Source organism: Procambarus clarkii, chromosome 37 (assembly GCF_040958095.1).
Source record: "Procambarus clarkii isolate CNS0578487 chromosome 37, FALCON_Pclarkii_2.0, whole genome shotgun sequence".
In the NCBI taxonomy this organism is placed as follows: domain Eukaryota; kingdom Metazoa; phylum Arthropoda; class Malacostraca; order Decapoda; family Cambaridae; genus Procambarus; species Procambarus clarkii.
The window spans coordinates 11,999,930-12,019,706 of NC_091186.1; the positions used below are offsets into that span (position 1 = coordinate 11,999,930).

Here is a 19,777-nt window from a genome sequence, read left to right on the forward strand (position 1 = left end):
GTCTCCTGCTTCCTTCACCTAATTTCCTTACTTTACACTTACTGGAGTTAAACTTTAGTAGCCATTTTCTAGACCATTCCTCCAATTTGTCCAGGTTATCTTGTAGTCTCTTTCTATCTTCCTCTGCCTTGATCCTTCTCATCATCAGCAAACATTGAGAGGATCGAGTCTATACCCCTTGGAAGATCATTTACATATCAGAAACAGGATAGGTCCAAGTAAAAAGCCCTGTGGGACTCTGCAGGTGACATCTCATCACTTTAAGGTTTCATTTTCCCCTTCCCATCCCAGTAACTACCTGTTTTCAGTTGCTTAGAAACTTCCTTATCCACTGAAGCACCTTACCTCTTATTCCTGCCTCTTTCACCAATTTTTTTAATATACTCTTGTAGGGTGCTGTCTCAAAGGCTTTCTAACAGTCTAAGAATGCAGACTGCCCACCCTTCTCTTTCTTGTTTAATTATTGTTTCCTGGTCATAGAAATCTATGACCTATGAGATACAATTTGTGCTCTCTGAACCCATGCCAGTGGTGTGTTACGAAGCTCCTTCCCTCTAGATTTTCTACAAGCTTTTTCCTCGCAATCTTCTCCATTATTTTGCATGATATACAAGTTATGGAAACCAGCCTGAAGTTCAGTGCCTTGTGCCTGTCACCCTTCTTGTTTTTTGGGACTAAATTAGCTGTCTTCCAACTTTGTTAGGTCTCCTTTTTCCAGTGACCTGTTATACACCACAGAGAGTGGCACATGAAGTACTTCTGCACCCCCTGTTAGTATCCATGGTGAGAGTGTTAGGCCCAACAGCCTTTGTCACTTCAGCACCAACAGATTCGTTTTGACCTCGTCTTTGGCAAGCTCAAATGCCTCCATGGTAGCTTAGTTTACCACCTCCTCTCATAGAACAGCAACTTCTTGCTGTATTGTACAGATCTCTTGATATCTCTTATTGAAGTCTTTATACACCTCATTGTCATTCTGTATCTGTTCTTCCCCTTTCTCAGTTTCATCACTTGTTCCTTCACTGCTGTTTTCCTCCTGCTGTGGCTGTGGAGCAGTTCTGGTTGGGTTTTGGCTTCAATTGTGATGTCGTTTTCACACCGTCTCTCTGCTTCTCTTCTCACTCTGAGGTACTCATTCCTGGCCCTCTGGTATCTCCCTCTGCTCTCTGATGTTATCTATGAGTTCTTGCACTTAATTGTTTTCCTTTCTTACATGCCTGATTAAACATTTTAATTTTTCTCCTTTTGGGCCAGGATAAACTTGTCTGCAGCTTCCTGGCCCTTTTGGGTGACTTAGTTCATCATATCTTGTACAGACATTTCTCCAAATTCTGTTGCCCATGTTATTACAATTAGGAATTTCCTCATCTCATCATAGTTTCTTCTTTGGTAGGCCAGCCTATTCCTTTCGGATCCTTTCCTTAGATACGTTATCCCTACTTCCACCAGATACTCAAATGTCAGTACGCTGTGGTAACTCATTCCCATGGGGGCTTTTAATTTGACTTCCCTTATGTCTGACTCATTCAAGGTGAATATCAAGTTAAGCTGGTCAAGTCTGGCTGGCTCGTCACTCACTCATTCTTGTGGTTGCCTGTTGAAACGCAGGCAACTGCGTTTCAAAAACATAATACTGTAACATTCCTTGAGATGTTGGCTCAGAAAGTGTCGTGTTGCCACATCCAATAACTTAGCTCTCCATTGTACACAAGACTGTTTGATAACTCACTTTCCGATTGTCAAAACTGAATACAGTACTGTATATTGTTTGCTGTGATATGCTCGGTTGGGTTAAATTACATTTGATTCGGTCTGGGTGGTTAGGTTAGTCGCCAGCTTAATTAAAATATGCTGGCATAATTAAATAATTTGGTATAATTGCTGGCATAAAATATTGCCAATAATTAAAATATGCCGGCGAGCCATCTTTTATACCATGAAAATACAGCAAGCCACACACTTGGGTATTGCACAGATTAAAAATCTTGAATAACAAGTGTATTACATGAAATGAAAAAAGGCCAGAGCTATGTCTCAAGCATCCTGTCTTTACCTAGTTTTGATATTTTCCAACTCCTCCTGGTGGTTCTCAGCAGTCAGTTGGGCCTCATCCAATTTCCTCCGCAACTGCCGTACCTCAACTTCACGCTTTTTGTACTCTTGTACTTCCTGAAAAATAAAACATGAATAAAATTAATGAAAAATAATGAAATTTTACTTAAAATTCCTACACTTTTCTGCTCTAATTGCCATAGATTTTATTTTAATAAATTTTTAATAAAGACAATTAAAAACTAATGGCCAGTAAACACTGTACTGTACAATAATGGTCTCCACAGTAGTGTGACAATTGTCCTTGTATATAAATCATCCGATACAAATCCTCAGCAATTTAAAGACCAACTTGCAAAAATAGAATACTGCTTAGAAAACCTCACAAATCTTGCCTAAATCAACATCTTGCTTGGCAACTTCAATTTACAAAACCTAAAATGGAAAAATGTGGCAAATACAGTTATACCAGAGAATCCCAGGAAACAGTCTAAATAAACAGTCACACAAGAATGACCTCTTACAGATGTGTGACAGATTTGCCTTAAACAAGAAAACAAATAGTAGAATCAACTAGAAAAGAAGGTACCCTAGATCTTACTTTTACAAATAATGATGAACTGATTAATGACAATGTTTACAAATACTCGTTACTCAAATCACAAGTTAATTGATGTTCAGACCTGCATGGGCAATAGACCAGTGCAGTCAGTCTCAAATAAAGAGGAGGAGGAGAATTTGGCAAATTCAATTTTAATAAATGGATCAAGTGGGAACAAGCAAACCAAAACTTCACAGAAATATGCTAGGAAAGACGGTTAGCTAATGTAAACTTAAACCAATGCTTTAAGAACATAGGCACACACACACACTAAACATATGTGCAGGTCACATAACACTAGCCACTATTGTGCATGCCATGATAGCATGGAAAAAGAGTGCGCACACACACCAGCATATCACATATATTAGTATATTGTAAGATTCAAAACTCCCGCTGATACACAGGGCTCACATCCTGTTCCTCTGAACTTCAGTATAGAGACACCACATTGAAAAACCCAGCATTGAATGTAATGAAATGCCAATTTCTGAGTGAGCCCCAAAGGCTCCCTGAAGCTATTACACAGATGCAGTGCCATACTATTGGGTGTCATCAGTTGCGGAGCTCTTACTGACCTACCGGAGACCACGAGCCAGAATCTGGCTCCCTCAGAGAGGCGCAGGGAGTGGAAGCAATATGAAAACCTTACATTTAAAGTTATTCATGTCTAACACCACCCAGAAAGTCAGTGAAACAAAACAGACCACTGCATGGTTAGAAACAAGACTGTAGCCTCAAAACTGCCAAAAAAACTCCCCCCAAACAACATACACAAACTATCAAAAATTTGTGAAACCAGGGTGCGCTAGAACTCGCTACCTCCCCCTCCCCTCTCATTTGGGGGAAGGAGGAAGGCAAGCCGGGCCAGCCGGCTGCCTCCTCCACCAGTTCTTAAGATGATGAAAACATCCCAACACCCTGGAAAAGGGAGGGTGTCAGGGAGCCTCCGGGATTAAACCAGAAATTGGTGATTCATTAAATTCAACACTAGTTTTCTCGGGGGGAGCCTCTTGAGGCTCCCCCTGAAGCTATCTACCCACAGAAGTAAAAAGAGCACACACCAGGGAGGAGGAAGCACCGCAGGTAACAAAAAAAAAATACCAACGGTCACAAACTACGACTCAATGCCACAGAAGACCAGGAACATCCACAAGACACCTGGCTGCTGGGACCCTGTGCAATCACCAAAAACCCCCACGCACGAAGAAGGCCCAAGAATGAGGAGCAAGAAGTGGTGTAAGATTGGCCTTCAAAAGCACAACATGGACACTAGGTAGTCCATCATTAAAATGGGAGACCAGGTACACACAATAATTTTGTTGACTTTCTGGGTGCTCTTCCTCGTGGTGGCAGTTATGAATAAATTTAAATGCAAGATTTTCAGTGCTACCACTCCCTGCGCCTCTCTGAGGGCCAGGTTCTGGTTCATGGTCTCCGGTATGCCAATAAGAGTTCCCCAACTGATGATACCTAGTAGTATGGCACTGAATGAGTGTAATAGCTTCAGGTAGCCTCAAGGGGTTCTCCCCAGAAAAAATGTCTGCATCCCTCCTGGCTGTGAATGTCTTGGTACAGTACTGCCAGAGCAACCAAGGCTGGTGCATGCAGCAGGACCTCACAGCACAGCTGTGTAGGTCAGGGCAACAGCAATGCTTGGCATCCCATTACAGGCAAATTACACAGCAAATTACATCTAATGAAAAGTGACTTTCTTAGATGGAACACAAATGAAGTTGCATTCTTGGAGAGAATGCAGGATGGATCCAGGGCTAGGGCTTTAAGTATTCACTTAAAGACTTATCCATCTTTCTTCAATCATGGTGGCTTTGTTTGCATTTATTAAAAAGTTTATGACCTACAAGGCATTATGAGGTTGTCTATTATAACAATAATAACCTTGGGTTGCAAAATTCCAAAGCTCGTAAACTGTCGAATAAATGCAGAACAAGTCGCCATGATTGTGGAAAGATGTCCAAGTTTCCTAAAAGGATGCATAAATGCTTGATAAATCCAGGCCCTGGAATATAGAGAATAAATAAACATGCAATAAACCATTAATTAACACTTACACTATCACTAGCAGTAACGAGACATTCCCGATGCGCCTCCTTCTCGGCCAACTCTCTCTCTGTTTGTTCCAGGTTGGAGTGTTGAAATTCATTACGAATCTGAAAGAAAAATTAATTAATTTCCTGAATATCCTGTCCTTTGGCTCATCATATGTATTTTCTTGTAAAATGAGGACAGGAAGCCTAGCTGTCAGACTCACCGAAACCTCCCCTAGGCCAACTACTGATCTTCCCCGAGATGCAACCCATAACAGTTGTCTAAGTCACAGGTATTTGCTGCTTGCTTAATAAAAGAATCAGGGAAAAGGAAACATTTTCCCAGATGATTTGTCCTGCCGTGGGAATTGAACCCGGGACATTTTGTCTGGGTCCTGCCTGCACTATTCCTGTGGTCCATCACAGGACCAGATAATTGTCTAACCAGATAATTATGGCACTGTCTAACCAGATAATTATGGCTGCACAATCATTTAAGAAGATCCCCCTTGGTGTCAGAACCTCAAAAGTTGACTAGTCATACTACACAAAAAATTAAGATTAATAAGATACTTTCCTAATGTGACAAAATATATATCACCACAGATAAACAAAACGGAAAATTTCTTACATCAGGTGAAATTTGGCGATAGTCGCTGACTCCCAGGGCTCGTAGGAGCTTATGGAGTGACAACTGGGCCTCCGACTTGTACACTTCCAGAGTAGTGTTCATCTCTGCCAGCTTTTCCTGAAAGCAAAAACATATAAGGAGCCTTGTACATATATTAACCCCTAAAGGACTAAGCTAATTATAAGTCCTACATTGTAATTCATATAAAAAGAAAATAGTATTCAAAATTCACAAGGATCAATAGGGTCTTGTAGTACAGTTGGCTTCGTTCTCGACTCACAATTGAGGATCCCTGGTTTGATTCCCAGGCGGGACATAAATGGTTGAACACGTTTCCTTTCAACTAATACCTCTGTTCACATACCAATAAATACGTACCAGGGAGTTGGCAATTGTTGTGGGATTGCATCCTGGGAAAAGGTTAATAGTTCGACATTGTAGGGGAGGACCTAGATACAACCCTAAAGTAAGAGTGAGAGTAAGTGTGCGAGAATTAGAGTGAGTGAGTGAGTGAGTGTAATTACTTAAGTGTAGTTGCAGGATGAGAGCCACGCTCATGGTGTCCCATCTTTCCAATACTCCTTGTCATATAACGTTTTGAAACTACAGTACTGATGATTTTGGCATCCACAACTTTCTCACTTAACTTGTTCCAACTGTATACCACTCTGTTTGCAAAAGAAAACTTTATAATTTTTTTTTGACATGTTTGCTTCCTCAGTAAAAGTTTCACTCAGTAAAATATCTAAACTATTGGGAACGACTAAAAGGCCAATATCTGTATTCTCTTTAGCACTGGCGGGAGAGATACATAATAATTTACACATGGAAAACAGTATAGGGGCTGGTCCCAAACCTGCACACAGAAATAATACCACATGAGATCAGAAGGCATGGCAGATTGTGCCAAATGCCCCCATTGAAAAGCAGCAGTGCAATAGGTACTCAGAGAGAACTATCAACATCAGAGGCCCGAGACTGTTCAACACGCTTCCACTACACTTAAGGGGCATAACTGGCCTACCACCTCACAGTGTTCAAGAGAGAACTTGATAAATACCTCCAAAGGATACTTGATCAACCAGGCTGTGATTCATACATCAGGCTGCGAGCAGCCGGATCCAACAGCCTGGTTAACCAATCCAGCAACCAGGATGCCTGGTTGAGGACTGGGCTGCAGGGGCGCTAAGCCTCAAAATCATCGCAAGGTAACTGCAAGACTATCTTGAATGTATGACCTCTTGTTCGTGAGGTTACCAGTTTCAGGAATTTTTCTTTGTCAATTTGGTCAATTCCCGTTATTATTTTGTAATTGGTGATCATACTGCTTCTTTTTTCTACCTGCTAACTTTGGCCTATTTAACATCTCTAGCTTCTCCTCGCAACTCTTGTTTTTCAGTCTTGTTTTTCTTCAGTGTGATGTTTGCTTGTTTGCTTCTTCTTTAGGTTGGGGGGAGTTATGCCTCTGTTTGGTCTTTGGTTGCAATTTTCTTACTATGTGGGGTCTGTTTTGTTATGCCTACCTTTCTGGATGCTAACCCTGGTCGATTGCAGACATGGAATGTCCCAAAATACAAGGGGGGTTTCCATAGGTCATTGCTCCCATTGCCTATCTGAGGAGGCCAGGTTCTGGCACGTGGTCTCCAGTAGGCTGAACTCCAATTGACCGATGCCCCAGACTAATATATATCGCATATCAGTCTGATAGCTCCAGGGAGCTGGAGTGGGTTCCCCACAGAAACCGCTCTGAGAGCAGCATACATCCAAATGTCATGGGCACAAGGGTAGGCAGCAGGCTGGCTGAACTTTATGACACTGTGGACAACCTGACACACACGAGCCCTGGAACAGGGAACCAGGGAAACCAGATCCATCCACAGAGCGTCCTGCATCACATAAATAGTGGCTCGCAGGCAGCGACAGAATGCCGCCACCAGACACGACACATAATGCACCCCTGGCCTAACCAACCAGTCATCCACAACCAATGGACTCCTTCGGAAACCCGCTGTCTCATTCTTCGCCATGAAAGAAGGAAAAGGCTGCAAACAAAGAAAACGAACACCTGGACCTAATGAACAGAACACCCAGGTTCAGAGGGGAGTTTGATATTTGCCTGATGGGGTACTAAGAGGAGTTCTACTCCCCAAGCCCAGCCCAAGGCCAGGCTTGACTTGTGAGAGCTTTCTGAATGCCTTTCCTAGTCGATGGGAATTATGACATTCTGTACTTTAAATGTAGTGCTCGTAGGCCATTGCTCCCTGTAGCTCTCTGAGGGAGCCAGGTTCTGGCTCGTGGTTCCTGGTAGGCATAATTGACTAATGACCCCAAAGTAATATAGCAAACATCAGTTCGGATAGCTTCAGGGAGTCTCCCTACAGAAAAGAAAGTATAAATGCAACAAATCAGTGATAAACAACAAGTTTCATACCTGCAAAGTTGCTATTTCTCTTTCCGATGAATTCAACCGCTCTTCGAAGGCTTGCAGAGCTGCTTGTGCTGTCTTTGCTCGACATATCATTTTGTGATAATTCTTAAATCCCTCTACAGATGTGCTCAGAGCCTCTCCGCTCATGCCACACCCATCAACCATATTTTTCACAATATCCTACAAGAAACAGAAATTAGTGATATTACATACAAAAGTGGGTCAATATAAAGTTATATAAACTACATCACGTATATGAAAACTATTCATTACATAGCCATAATATTCCCACAGTATAGTGCAATATGTATTACAGCAGGAGAAATGTCTCCTTCACTGACAACAGTGTGTTAAGTGGAAAGCCTGACGCCCCACCACAAACCCTAACCAATCCCTGAACTAAGAGTGAATTGGGACGTGCCAATATGAGCTCCGGAGGTCCAGAGACACCACCCAAGCACCTGGCTCCAAGAGAAGCCAGACTTGGGACAGAGTGGTCAGCCGAAAGGAGAGCCAAAAGATCCAGGGGTTCTGATGTGACAAGTCTAGAATGAACCTCAGATCCTGGAAACAGGCAAGAAACCCACCTGAGGGAGTTGGACGTTTTGACCATGCTCAAGCGTACCCACTCCAAGACGACCCGACAGAGCGCAGGGGAAGAGGCCAGCCCAGAACCCCCGAAGGAGGAGGAACCACCCAACGTCATCGCAGACCGGAAGAGACAGCCCGAAACGCCCACGTATCATGGGATCAGGTGTAAGCAAACAGCACGAGCTTCCTCCCCATCACCCCATCAATGGGGCAATCCACAAAAGAGCCGATGCCCCTTGCAAGAAGCTGACCGACGAGCTGAGCGATCAATGCACCAACCAGACAACGCCGGCTCTGAAGAAAGCGCCGGCTCTGAAATTGCCCTACCACAACTGGAAGAACCCAGAGTTTTGGCATGATCCTTACGAGAAGAGCCATCATGGTCCCCATGAGAACCAACAAGTCCGACATGGGCCTGCAGAAACTGCATGACAGCAGACTCTGCAAACAGCAACGGACAAAAAGGCAACGGAAACATAAAGAGCCAAGACCTAAGCAGATTCCAAGGAGAGTGCAAGCACAGCCTGTTGACACATGAGGCGAGAAGCAAAAAACAGGCCGCCTCCTTGAGAATCGGTTCAAACAACTTCAATATAGCAGCCAATGCCCGAGATGCAGAGGTATGCACACCAGACAAAGACCTGGCACCCAGCACCTCCACATCCCCCTCAAGCCAATTTGAGGACAGCCCGAGAAGGGGAAAAGAAAAGCAAGACCGAGGCCAATTGCCCACAGGCGTGCAATTCCTCAGCAACCAAGACAGCCGAAAGGGAAGGAACCTGCACAACTCCGACGTCCCTAGGAAGCACAGGGGCGAAAAAGCACACATTAAGGAACTCGTACTCACCCCCCCTGGTAAACCTGTACAACAGCAGAAGTCTCCCGCCAATCAAGCGTGCGGGGTCCGACAAAACCTATGCCACACACCCAATGAAAAGAAAGGGCAGTCTGCTAGCCAGGAAAACTCCGGTCCCTCGTAATGCACCCAAAAGGGAAAAGTAGGTGTGAACTCAAAAGCAGACGAATCCATAACCGAGGCGTAATCCGGGTCTCGCAGGAGGTACACAACGAGGGCCTCCCGAACCTCCCTAGGTGGGATTCGAGAAGCCAAAAACCTCCGGAAGGAAGGAATCGAAGAACCCAAGAACCCGTTTCTGCCCGAAACGCTGCACATACTAGTGGCTTTACAAGAATGTAATTACTATGCTATGTATCCTCACAATCCCAATGTACCTTCTTGTATATATATAAATAAATAAATAAATCAAACAAACAAGGGAACCCGAAACTGAACCCGGGGAGGAGCTGAAGACAAATCATACTCATACAGGATGAGGGCATGAGAAAACCCCTCCCCCTGCAAACATAAGTCCACAAAGAGGGTACCAACACCCAAGCGGGGTTAAACGGGGCCCAAGCCCCCCCAAGTCAACTCCTCCCCAGTCCCGTGATCCTCCATGTCAGGACCCGGGGCAAAGCCAGCCTTCACACTTTCAGCCCCCATAGAAAAGGCCGAGCCCAGGGTAAAAGCAGAAAAGAAGGGGTCTGTTAGTAAAACCCAGAAGCTTCGGGGGAAGGAACTGGCTCAAATGCTTCCGTCGCCAACCCAGATGGGGCAGCCCCCGAGTCTCACTTCCATCTAAACCCTGCCACGACTCCGAAATCCTCAGACATATGGGAACCAGAAGCAGGACAAACACCAACCTGGGAAGAACTCGGGAGCGCAGACGAAACCAAAATAAGTGACTAATGTCCCTAAGTTCGGGTCCCCATAACCCAAACGGGGCATCCGGGTGAGCAACAACTGCAGCAACCGATACCGTGCATGCAATGCTGAAGCCACCTGTACCCAAACATCAATATCAGTAGAATGGGTAAACTGGGGCTCAAGCAAGGAACAAGACTCGCAGGACTCAGGGTAAAAAATGTCATTGACCCAGCAGGCGGCATGATGGAGGCAAAACAGGCGAGCGTCATCCTGAAACAAGGGGACAGAGAAACCATCAACCCTGCACTTGGTGGGTTGGAACCCAGAGAACGTGTCCATAGATCCAATGAGCCCCAATGGAATTTTCCAGGGCCCTTAAGCTGACTGCTAAGGGAAGCCCAGGCAAGGTACTGCTAACCGGTTAGGCCCAAACTACCAAGAGAAACTGCCAAAACTGAACCCATGCGACGTGTACAAGCACAGGGACCTAGCGGAGGACCACCAATATACAAGAAAGTGGATCAGAACCAAGGGGGACAGACCCCCCACCAGGCAAAATAAACAAAAAGAAAAAGAAAACCCCACGAAAGCACAACATCTCCCGGAGGAACAGAACTGGCCGCTGTACATAATGGGAGACAACCTCAACACCCAATTTGCAGATTAGGGAAAATTTAAAATCCCCACAATACTGATGCTTCATGAACCTAATAATTAGGCTCTGGTAGGTTAGGTAGGTTACCTAGGGTCTAACACTTCTGGTTAGGTTAAACCCCTGCATTTTATATGAAGTTGTAATCAAGAGAACAGGCTAGTTAAATCATAGGTTAAGCTTGGCCTTTGTTTCTACCTTTTCCTAAGTAATATGCAGTTCTGTGTGCTTTCTCTCTTTTTATTAAAACTAAATACCACATTTACTGTCTTTCCTTAGAAGTTAGTTTTCTCACGGTACTACTTGAAGTTATTTGCATTATATTAGTCATACCACCTGTAATCCCGTTCCAGACTGGACACACAATCAAACCTGTTCACTTTATTCAGCTCCACATGTAATCATGTACTATGATATAATGGCTGGAACAAAAGTGTACACAAAAAAATTAGACACATTCTTGCAGGAAATGCCAGACCAACGGGGATGTAGTTGACATGTGGGCCTACAGAACACCCCAAGCAACAGATGTGGACTAAGTTCTCACAAGACAAGCCTGGCCCCAGACAGCTTGGGGAGTAGAAGAGCTTCCAGAACCCACTCTAGTTAGGCTGCCGACTACTAGCTGCACCTCATTATTTATCCACTGTGCCACAGACGAGCACCAATGCTAGTGTTACTGGTTGTGTACACTAATTTTGTTTTTCACGTGTCTTCCACTCCATGGTGTTAACATCATGGCCGAGTCAATTTCTCACTCAAATCACCAAGGCGTGTGTTTGAAGTTAGCATTGATCTAAGCCAAGGTAATTTTAATCTAAGTAATGCCAGGAAAGTCCAGCATGGGGAAGTCAAAACACAAGTTTATTGAGGATGTCAGGAAACAAATGTCTTCATTCATAAAAATAAAAAAAATATGGGATACAAGGAAATTTGTGTGTTAATGAAGAACATCAGTAGAGAGAAACATTGCTCTACCAACTGCTGTTTATGGCATATTGTAATGTTAATTTTGTTTGAGAACAACCAACACAAGTTTCCAGCCATTACCTGTATTTTTGCTTTCATCCTTCCTTCTTCAGCCTCAAGATCAATGGCTCCCTGCTTGCGCCGCTCAATTTGATTCTTCTTACTACTTATCCTCTGTTGAAGATGATTTCTGTGGAGTGAATGTCTTGTAATAATACTTCAGAATATAGATCAAAAGTGTGTGCCGAGCAAAATCTTCTAAAGATCCATCTGCTTTAGTGAGTGAGGAAGTACACACTTCAAACTTACAGTATTATAAAATACAGTACCAAGTAATAAAACTAGCTTTGGATGTAATGAAACGCCAACTTCTGGACAAGCCCTGATAACTTCCGGAAGCTACATCCTGAGATGGTTACCATCTACTGGGTCATGTCAGTCAGAGTTCTCGAGGCTTACCGGGGACCAGAGCCAGCACCCGCCCCTCTCACAGGCACAGGGAACAGTGACATTTTCATCCCCACACCAGAGAAGGCATCCAGAAAGTCAGCAAGTTAAAACAAACCACTGCTGGATTCAAAAGAGACTGAAGCCTTTAAATCATCTGAAAGAATTCCCCAACTATATAAACAAATGATCAAAATATCTCGGAGCTAGTGAGAGCTCGTTCACCCCACTTCCCCCACTCATTTCCGGAGAGGAGAAGGCTGCCCAAGGCCAGCCAGCACCCCTCAAGCTCAGTTCTAGGACAGACAATCGTCCACCTGATGACCTGGAAAGGAGGGGAAGGATCAGGGAGCCTAGAAATTGCAATTCATTCATTTAACACTAGTTTTCTGGGGGAAGCTCCTCGTGGCTCCCTGAAGCTAGCTACCCAAGGAGAAGAAAGAAAACATAGGGAACCTATCAGGGAGGCGGGAACTCCACAAAAATCAGGACGAGGATGAAAATCCTGGCCGAGAGACATGACCCCAGAAATACGAGCCTTGGAACAGAAAAAGGAATGAGGATTGACCCACAAGGCATTCACCAAAGCAGAATCGGTGGCATGAAAGTAGTGGTAGAGAGCTGCCACCACATACACATGATGCATCCTCAGCTGAACAAATGATAAAGGGACCCTTCTGGAAGCCAACCGACTTGTTCTTTGCCAGAAAAAAAAGAAGTTGGCTGCAAACGAACATAATAGCCCTCAGGGCCTCATGATAGGGGGAACGTGTACAAGGGAAGGCATTCACCCACTAGAGGCTGCTGAGGTGGAGAGCCTTGCCCTGGGTAGTATACAAGACGTGACTCCACAACAAGACCCAGTTAAAGGCAACTAACGAGGTTAGTTGCCTTTAGGCCTTTGTAATTAACCTGCGAGTCCGAGATGTGGCTAATGATTGATCAATTCATCGAGCTAGCACTAGCTATGTGCGAGTTTGAGGGTTGCTTGTCAACACTGCCTCAGGTTACTGATCATTTGTTTAGCCTCCAAAGTTCACATCTTGATTGGGCACAACTCTCTGCAAAGCATTGCAAAGACATGCAATGCTTTGGTTCACTAAGTCAGTCTGTGTCTTTTTGTTTACTTTGTTTTTGTAGTAAAGAGGTTCAACAGGTGGCACATTGTTACTTTTGTAATAAGGAAATTTAACAGGAGGGATGTTGTCACAAAACCAAATAGGCATTTGCCCATTTGGTTTTGTGATGGTGTGTGTAATTACCTAAGTAATTACGTAAGTGTAGTTACAGGATGAGAGCTACGCTCGTGGTGTCCCGTCTTCCCACCACTCTGAAATTACTGACGGTTTTGGCCTCCACCACCTTCTCACTTAACTTGTTCCAACCTTCTACCACTCTGTTTGCAAAAGTGAATTTTCTTATATTTCTTTGGCATCTTTGTTTAGTTAGTTTAAATCTATGACCTCTTGTTCTTGTAGTTCCGGGTGGCAAAGAATTGGTGGTGTGTGGTTGCCCATTGTTTTTTAGGGCTCTCATCTTAGAGCATCAAGAGTTAATTTCACTTCTCTTTTTTTTTTTCTTTATCTGGCTGTGTTGCCTTAGCCAGGCTCCAATATATTCCCTTCCCTACGTTCTTTGGGCTCTGTGATGTTTCTGGGTTTCAATGCCTGACCTGCTTTTCTCATGGGGTGTAGCTCGGCATTCTCCAGGGATCACCCCTTCCTTTTCAATGTCAGAGGCAGGCGAGCCATTGCTTACTGCCGAGGATCCATTACCTACTATTTCTGGGGAGGTTTTTGACTTTGATCCCTTTAGTCAATTGTGGTGCTTCCACTCTGTCTTAGCATCCAGCACAGAGCTCAGCTTTACCAGGGACTTTAAAGTTGGGCTTCCAGGGCTGGGAGGAAATCCAGGGTGGTCTTTGGTTGCCCTTCAGCCTTCCTGGTCTCTGATTCCTTCTGCAGAAGGTTTTATCCTCCCCCCCTGAGAGGGATTCACTCTTTCTCCTTCAGTTTCAAGTGGGGTGCTGTGGCAGCTCCTCCTGGGATCACTTCCATATTCTATTCAGTGTACCAATTTGTGTCATGTTCCCACAATTCCTGCTTCCCTCGTATTTGGCAAAGTTGGTGTTACAGTTCCTCCTGTGGACGAACTGAAAACCAACAGAGGAAGATTTCTGGCCTTCACTTCCTTTTGTGTCCACCATTTTGGGTTTGGGTTGGCTTGAGCCTTGCAGTAGCATTGATGGTTACCATTTTTGTCTAGCTTACAGACAATCTTTGATTTCATTTGACCTCTTGGGCAAAGAAACCAGAGAAGAAACTAACAGCGCATGAGCAATGCTAAACGAGCACATAGGGAAAGAAGCCCTAACGTGCAGAAAGTCAAGTTACTTTAGAGTGTGGCTTGAAAACATTCTTGTGAGCAAAATACTAAAACATTTGGGACAATACACTAGATGTGGAACATGAAGCATCAACAACAGGACTAAGCATGGGATGCCAGCTTGGTCGTGACGCTGCCAGCTGGTCATGCCAGCTTGGTCGTGACGCTGCCAGCTGGTCATGCCAGCTTGGTCGTGACGCTGCCAGCTGGTCATGCCAGCTTGGTCGTGACGCTGCCAGCTGGTCATGCCAGCTTGGTCGTGACGCTGCCAGCTGGTCATGCCAGCTTGGTCGTGACGCTGCCAGCTGGTCATGCCAGCTTGGTCGTGACGCTGCCAGCTGGTCATGCCAGCTTGGTCGTGACGCTGCCAGCTGGTCATGCCAGCTTGGTCGTGACGCTGCCAGCTGGTCATGCCAGCTTGGTCGTGACGCTGCCAGCTGGTCATGCCAGCTTGGTCGTGACGCTGCCAGCTGGTCATGCCAGCTTGGTCGTGACGCTGCCAGCTGGTCATGCCAGCTTGGTCGTGACGCTGCCAGCTGGTCACTATGCACATGTGTGGTGGGAAGTGTTTTCTACCTTTTCTAATTAAAACAAAATTTGGAGCTATTCTTTTGCTGTCTCTTAATCTTCAGTAATTTAGAAAAATCATTGAATGTGATTTTTTTACACATTAAAAAATGTGCATTTCAGTTATTTGTTTTCATAAACCATTCAGTTGTCCGTTTTGACTCTTCTATTTTCTGGGTGAATTTCTGGTGACGGAAATCGTAAAAATCTCCTGCACCTTGTGTTTCTTCAAGGGGCCAAATTCTGACTCTGGTCTATAATGGGCAATAGGATGCCTATGAATGATGTGGCTAAGTAGTGGGAAGCTATCTCAGCAACAGCTTCAGGAAGCCACCAAGGGGTTCCCCCCCCCCTAGCAATTTCAGTAAAAGTATACAAGCACGGCTGATATCACCTTTCCTCCCTGCGAGACATGAGGACACGTTTATCATTACGCCAGGACTCCAGGTTCGTATTTAATTCAGTTTGTTCCTTTGCCACTGCTTTCAGTTCTGCTTCTGCTTCTGCTATCCTGAAAGTAAAATAAAACTTTAAATAAAATACGCACCCTTTATCACAGAAAAAAACTTAATACAGCACCTTTCCTGAAAGTCACAACAGTACCTGCGCGTTTACTGCCAGCATCCAACTAACTTGCAAGCTTCCTAAAATACATCACCATACTGAGTTTTAAAACATGGTTAGTGGTCTTGCATCATAGAGCTTGATTTTCTTCCCATCAAAATTTAACTCTCAACACGCAGCATTCAGTTTAGACCCATACCAGCATATGATCAAAAGAATGAAAAATTCAAAAAACTATTTTTTTCCTAATATAATTATTAATCTGGATGCAAAATTTAATAAAACTGAAAAAAATAAATATCTACCTTTTTACAGTTTAGATGAGCAGCTAAGAGTTGCAAAAGGGGGAGGGGGGTAATTTGGGGTGGCGTCTGTCAACACCTGACACTGTGCTTACACTGTGGTATGACACACCACTTCAGTGTTCATCTTGGATGTTTCTACAATCGTTTCCACTTGTTTTTATATTTACTATAGTTTGTATAAGTTGAATAACTTGATTCATGAGCACATAATTCACAAAAGCATGGAGCGAGTATGTATTACTAACTAAATAAGGATAATCTTTCAAGGCCTACTATGTATATATGTATATGTACACTATTCACAATATTTCAGTACTATTGTACAGTGTACTGTAGTACTCTTTCAACATGATAGTCTGCGAAACACTTCCTAATGTAGAGATCCGCTCCACACACCACATATGCACCAGTTTTCTCTGTCGGGCACTTCATCAGTAGGCCTGCACACAGGGCTAATTGCCACCATATGGGCAACAATATGCATTGAAGCAAAGGCTAAGACACCAATGTGCTACCTACAGATGAGGTGGCACATTGGTGTCTTACACATAGTGCACCATAGTTATTCAATTGATGATTAGTTGACCTGGTTACAATCATATACTGTACTGTATATATACCCTTACGCCCACCTCATTAGTTACTATGAGATCTGTCAGTGATACACACTGCCAACGAGCCACATATTCTGAATACTGTACTAACCGTGGAGCTCTAGACAATCAAGCGTATGTATAAGAGGAGCAATCTATATACAGGCAAATAAAAATGGAAATGTTCGTTTGTTCAAAATCGCTAATCTCCGAAAGTTCTTCAACTGCCTTGAAATTTTCACACAACGTTCCATTCGCATCCGAGCGGGTTTTTATATACATACTATGTAGATGTCCCGTCTGTGACGGGAAAAAACACACTTTTTTTGAAAAGCTGTGTTTTTCGAGTGTTTTTCATGAGAGGGAAAACTTCGAAACCTCTTTACCAATTGCTTTGAAATTTTTATACAACATTGCATTCGAATAAGCGAGTGTTTTTATATACCTACTATATACATGCCTCACCTGTGACAGGAAAAAACATGCTTTTTTTGAAAAACAGCGCCATCTGTAGGATGTAAGAACAACACACGCTGTAATCTCCAAAAGTTCTTCACCGATTGCTTTGAAATTTTGACAACGTTCCATTCAAATACGTGCATTTTTTATATACCTACTATTTAGATGCCACACCTGTGACAGGTAAAAACATGCATTTTTTGAAAAACAGAAATTAGAAATTTTCTAATACATTCATATCAGCCTAGACAGTTCCAGGGAGCCAAAGAGGCTCCCCCAGAAAACTGCTTGACAAGTGACACAGCAGCTACCAGACGACACCACCATCCTCACCAAAATGGCTCCTCCCAACATATTCCTTTTGCTGTTATTACACACACGTTATATATAAGTGCTACATCTGTGTTCACCATAGCAAACCACTAAGCTGGTATTGTGAGTCCAAACAATAACAGGTAGCCACTCAGAGTCAGCAGACGACGTTACCTCCCTTCCTCATCGTTACACCTCCCACTATACTACGCACAGCATTAATTATCACCACAATCCGGCTTTTATCAGAATTCTGGTCATTTTTATCATAGTCAGGGGTCTTCTGTAATACTATCATTGCTAAATAATAGCAGTTACATATATATTTGACATTTTTAGGCGATGCTGTGGTCACAAGCTGAACAATACTGCTGTTAGCTCATGCTGTGTGCGCGAGCCGTAGCGGCTCACTCAGTATGGAGGCTTTCACACCCGAGAATGTTGCCCACAATTTTTTTTAAATGTAATCTGTTTACTAGATCCTTGAAGAATCTGACGTGAACCCCATGTAGCCGCAGGACCCCTCAATCACCTATGTGTGATGTGCGTCATTCCACGACAGTTACTCCCATCGTCTACGTATGTAATGAGCAGCACAAGGATTAAGATTGTTAGGGCGAGTTCTCTCAACCTGTCCTTATAGCTGAAGCCTCTCCGTCCACTATTTCTTAGCATCTCGATTCTAATGCTAAGCGAGTTGCAATCCTCTGAACTTTCTTCAAGTTTCTGGATATGTTTTACATGGTGTGGGTTCCATGCTGGAGCTGAATACTCAAATAATGGTCTCGCATGGGCAGTGTGTATGGATTTGAAAGCCTCCTTGTTTAGATTCTTAAATGATGATCTTAATGTTTGCTAACTTCCCATATGTTACCGATGTTACCCTGTTCACATGAGCTTCTGGTGTTAGTGTTGGGATTATCTCTACTCCCAGGTCTTTTTTTTCTTGTTGTTTCATGTAATTACCTTCCTTTTATGGAATAGTTAAATACATATCTACATATCTGGACAATACTGAGTTTATCCAGATCACCTAGGGTGACCTGGATAAACTCAGTTGATTAAGGCAGTGTCTGGGATGCTCTTAGACGTAGATTTGAATCCTCGTCACGGCCCTTGTGGATTTGTACATATATACAGTCTCCCTTATCCATTTTCATTACTTAGCACTTATTTGGATTGAATTCCAGTAGCCATTTCTGATCACTTCAAAAGTTTGTTAGGATCTCCTTGCAGCCCCCCCTACAGTCCACTTTAGTTCTTCCTCTCCTCATTAACTTTGCATCATCTGCAAACATTAACGTGTACAAGCTCACTCCCTCTTCAAGGTCATTTACATAAATTTATAAACATAAAAGTTAGCCACTTCCTCACACTCTTGTACTAGTTTTGGGCAGTACATGTTGTGATGGTTATATTACAAGTTTCCAAATTTAATTTTAGAATTTATAAACATTAAATAATAATATAAACTCACCAGCCTTTGCATTCGACGATGTCTCGATTGAGCTGTTCAATACGCTGAGTATCAAGTATGATGTGCAGCAGTGATGCTTTATGGACTTTGTGAGTGATGGAAGACCACTCACCATCATATCGAGATCTATTCTTGTTAATCCGATTGTCACCTGATGAAATCACACAAGATTTTATAGCATATCCTGTCAATTCATCAATACGAAACAACTACAGTATGCAAATTGTCTCCCTTTACTAATTACAAATTACTCTAAGAAAATGGAAGACCACGATAATTATTCTTATCCGATATCCCAAATACTAAAATGTCAAGACAACTAATCAAACATAAATAATTTCAATATACTGTTAATATTTTTATTTACTTACTGTATTTATTTACAAAAGGTACAATGAGTTTGTGAGATTACATAATATTAGTACTTTTACATTCTTGTAAAGCCACTAACACGTATAGTGTTTCGGGCAGAGGACCATACTTAAAGACCATCGCATAATCAAATGAACTCTTACAAGAAAAAATGGTACCTATGGATGATTTAGAATAAAACTGTTGTGTGTGCATTAATGTGCTAGTGAGTAATGAGGTTAGGTCATCAAACCAATACTGTTTTGACCTGGATAATTTTACAAAGAGATTCTATAGAATAAAAACTGCAACACACTACCATAATAAGAGACCTGGATTGTATCTGGATGAGGTTGTGGGATTATTCTACTCACCGATCCAGGCCCTGGACCAGGCTCGACTTGTGAAAGCTTGGTCCAACAGGCTCTTGTTTGGAACGGCCCACACGCCCACTATTCCACTACAGCCTGGTTGGTCAGGCACTTCTTGCAGAAAAGTGTCCAGTTTTTCTTGAAAATTTCCACTTTTGTTCCAGCAATATTTCTTATACTTTCTGGGAGGATACTGAACAACCGATATATTTATACAGTGTTCTCCGATTGTACCCTATGGCCCCTCTACCCTTGACGGGCTCTAT

At 43.2% G+C, this 19,777-nt stretch overlaps 1 protein-coding gene across 3 annotated transcripts in view; it reads right to left on the minus strand.

The window, feature by feature from the left end:
- Window positions 1–19,777, minus strand: part of SMC5 (structural maintenance of chromosomes 5) — a 71,301-nt gene that overhangs the window by 8,240 nt on the left and 43,284 nt on the right. For all 3 annotated transcript variants that reach the window (XM_045754493.2, XM_069337132.1, XM_069337131.1), the window contains exons 14-20: window positions 18,790–18,940; window positions 15,474–15,590; window positions 11,762–11,870; window positions 7,764–7,940; window positions 5,333–5,449; window positions 4,726–4,824; window positions 2,054–2,169 (exon numbers count right to left, since the gene is read on the minus strand). In XM_045754493.2, the coding sequence (XP_045610449.2) occupies window positions 2,054–2,169; window positions 4,726–4,824; window positions 5,333–5,449; window positions 7,764–7,940; window positions 11,762–11,870; window positions 15,474–15,590; window positions 18,790–18,940 (886 nt within the window). The remainder of the gene's footprint in view (window positions 1–2,053; window positions 2,170–4,725; window positions 4,825–5,332; window positions 5,450–7,763; window positions 7,941–11,761; window positions 11,871–15,473; window positions 15,591–18,789; window positions 18,941–19,777) is intronic.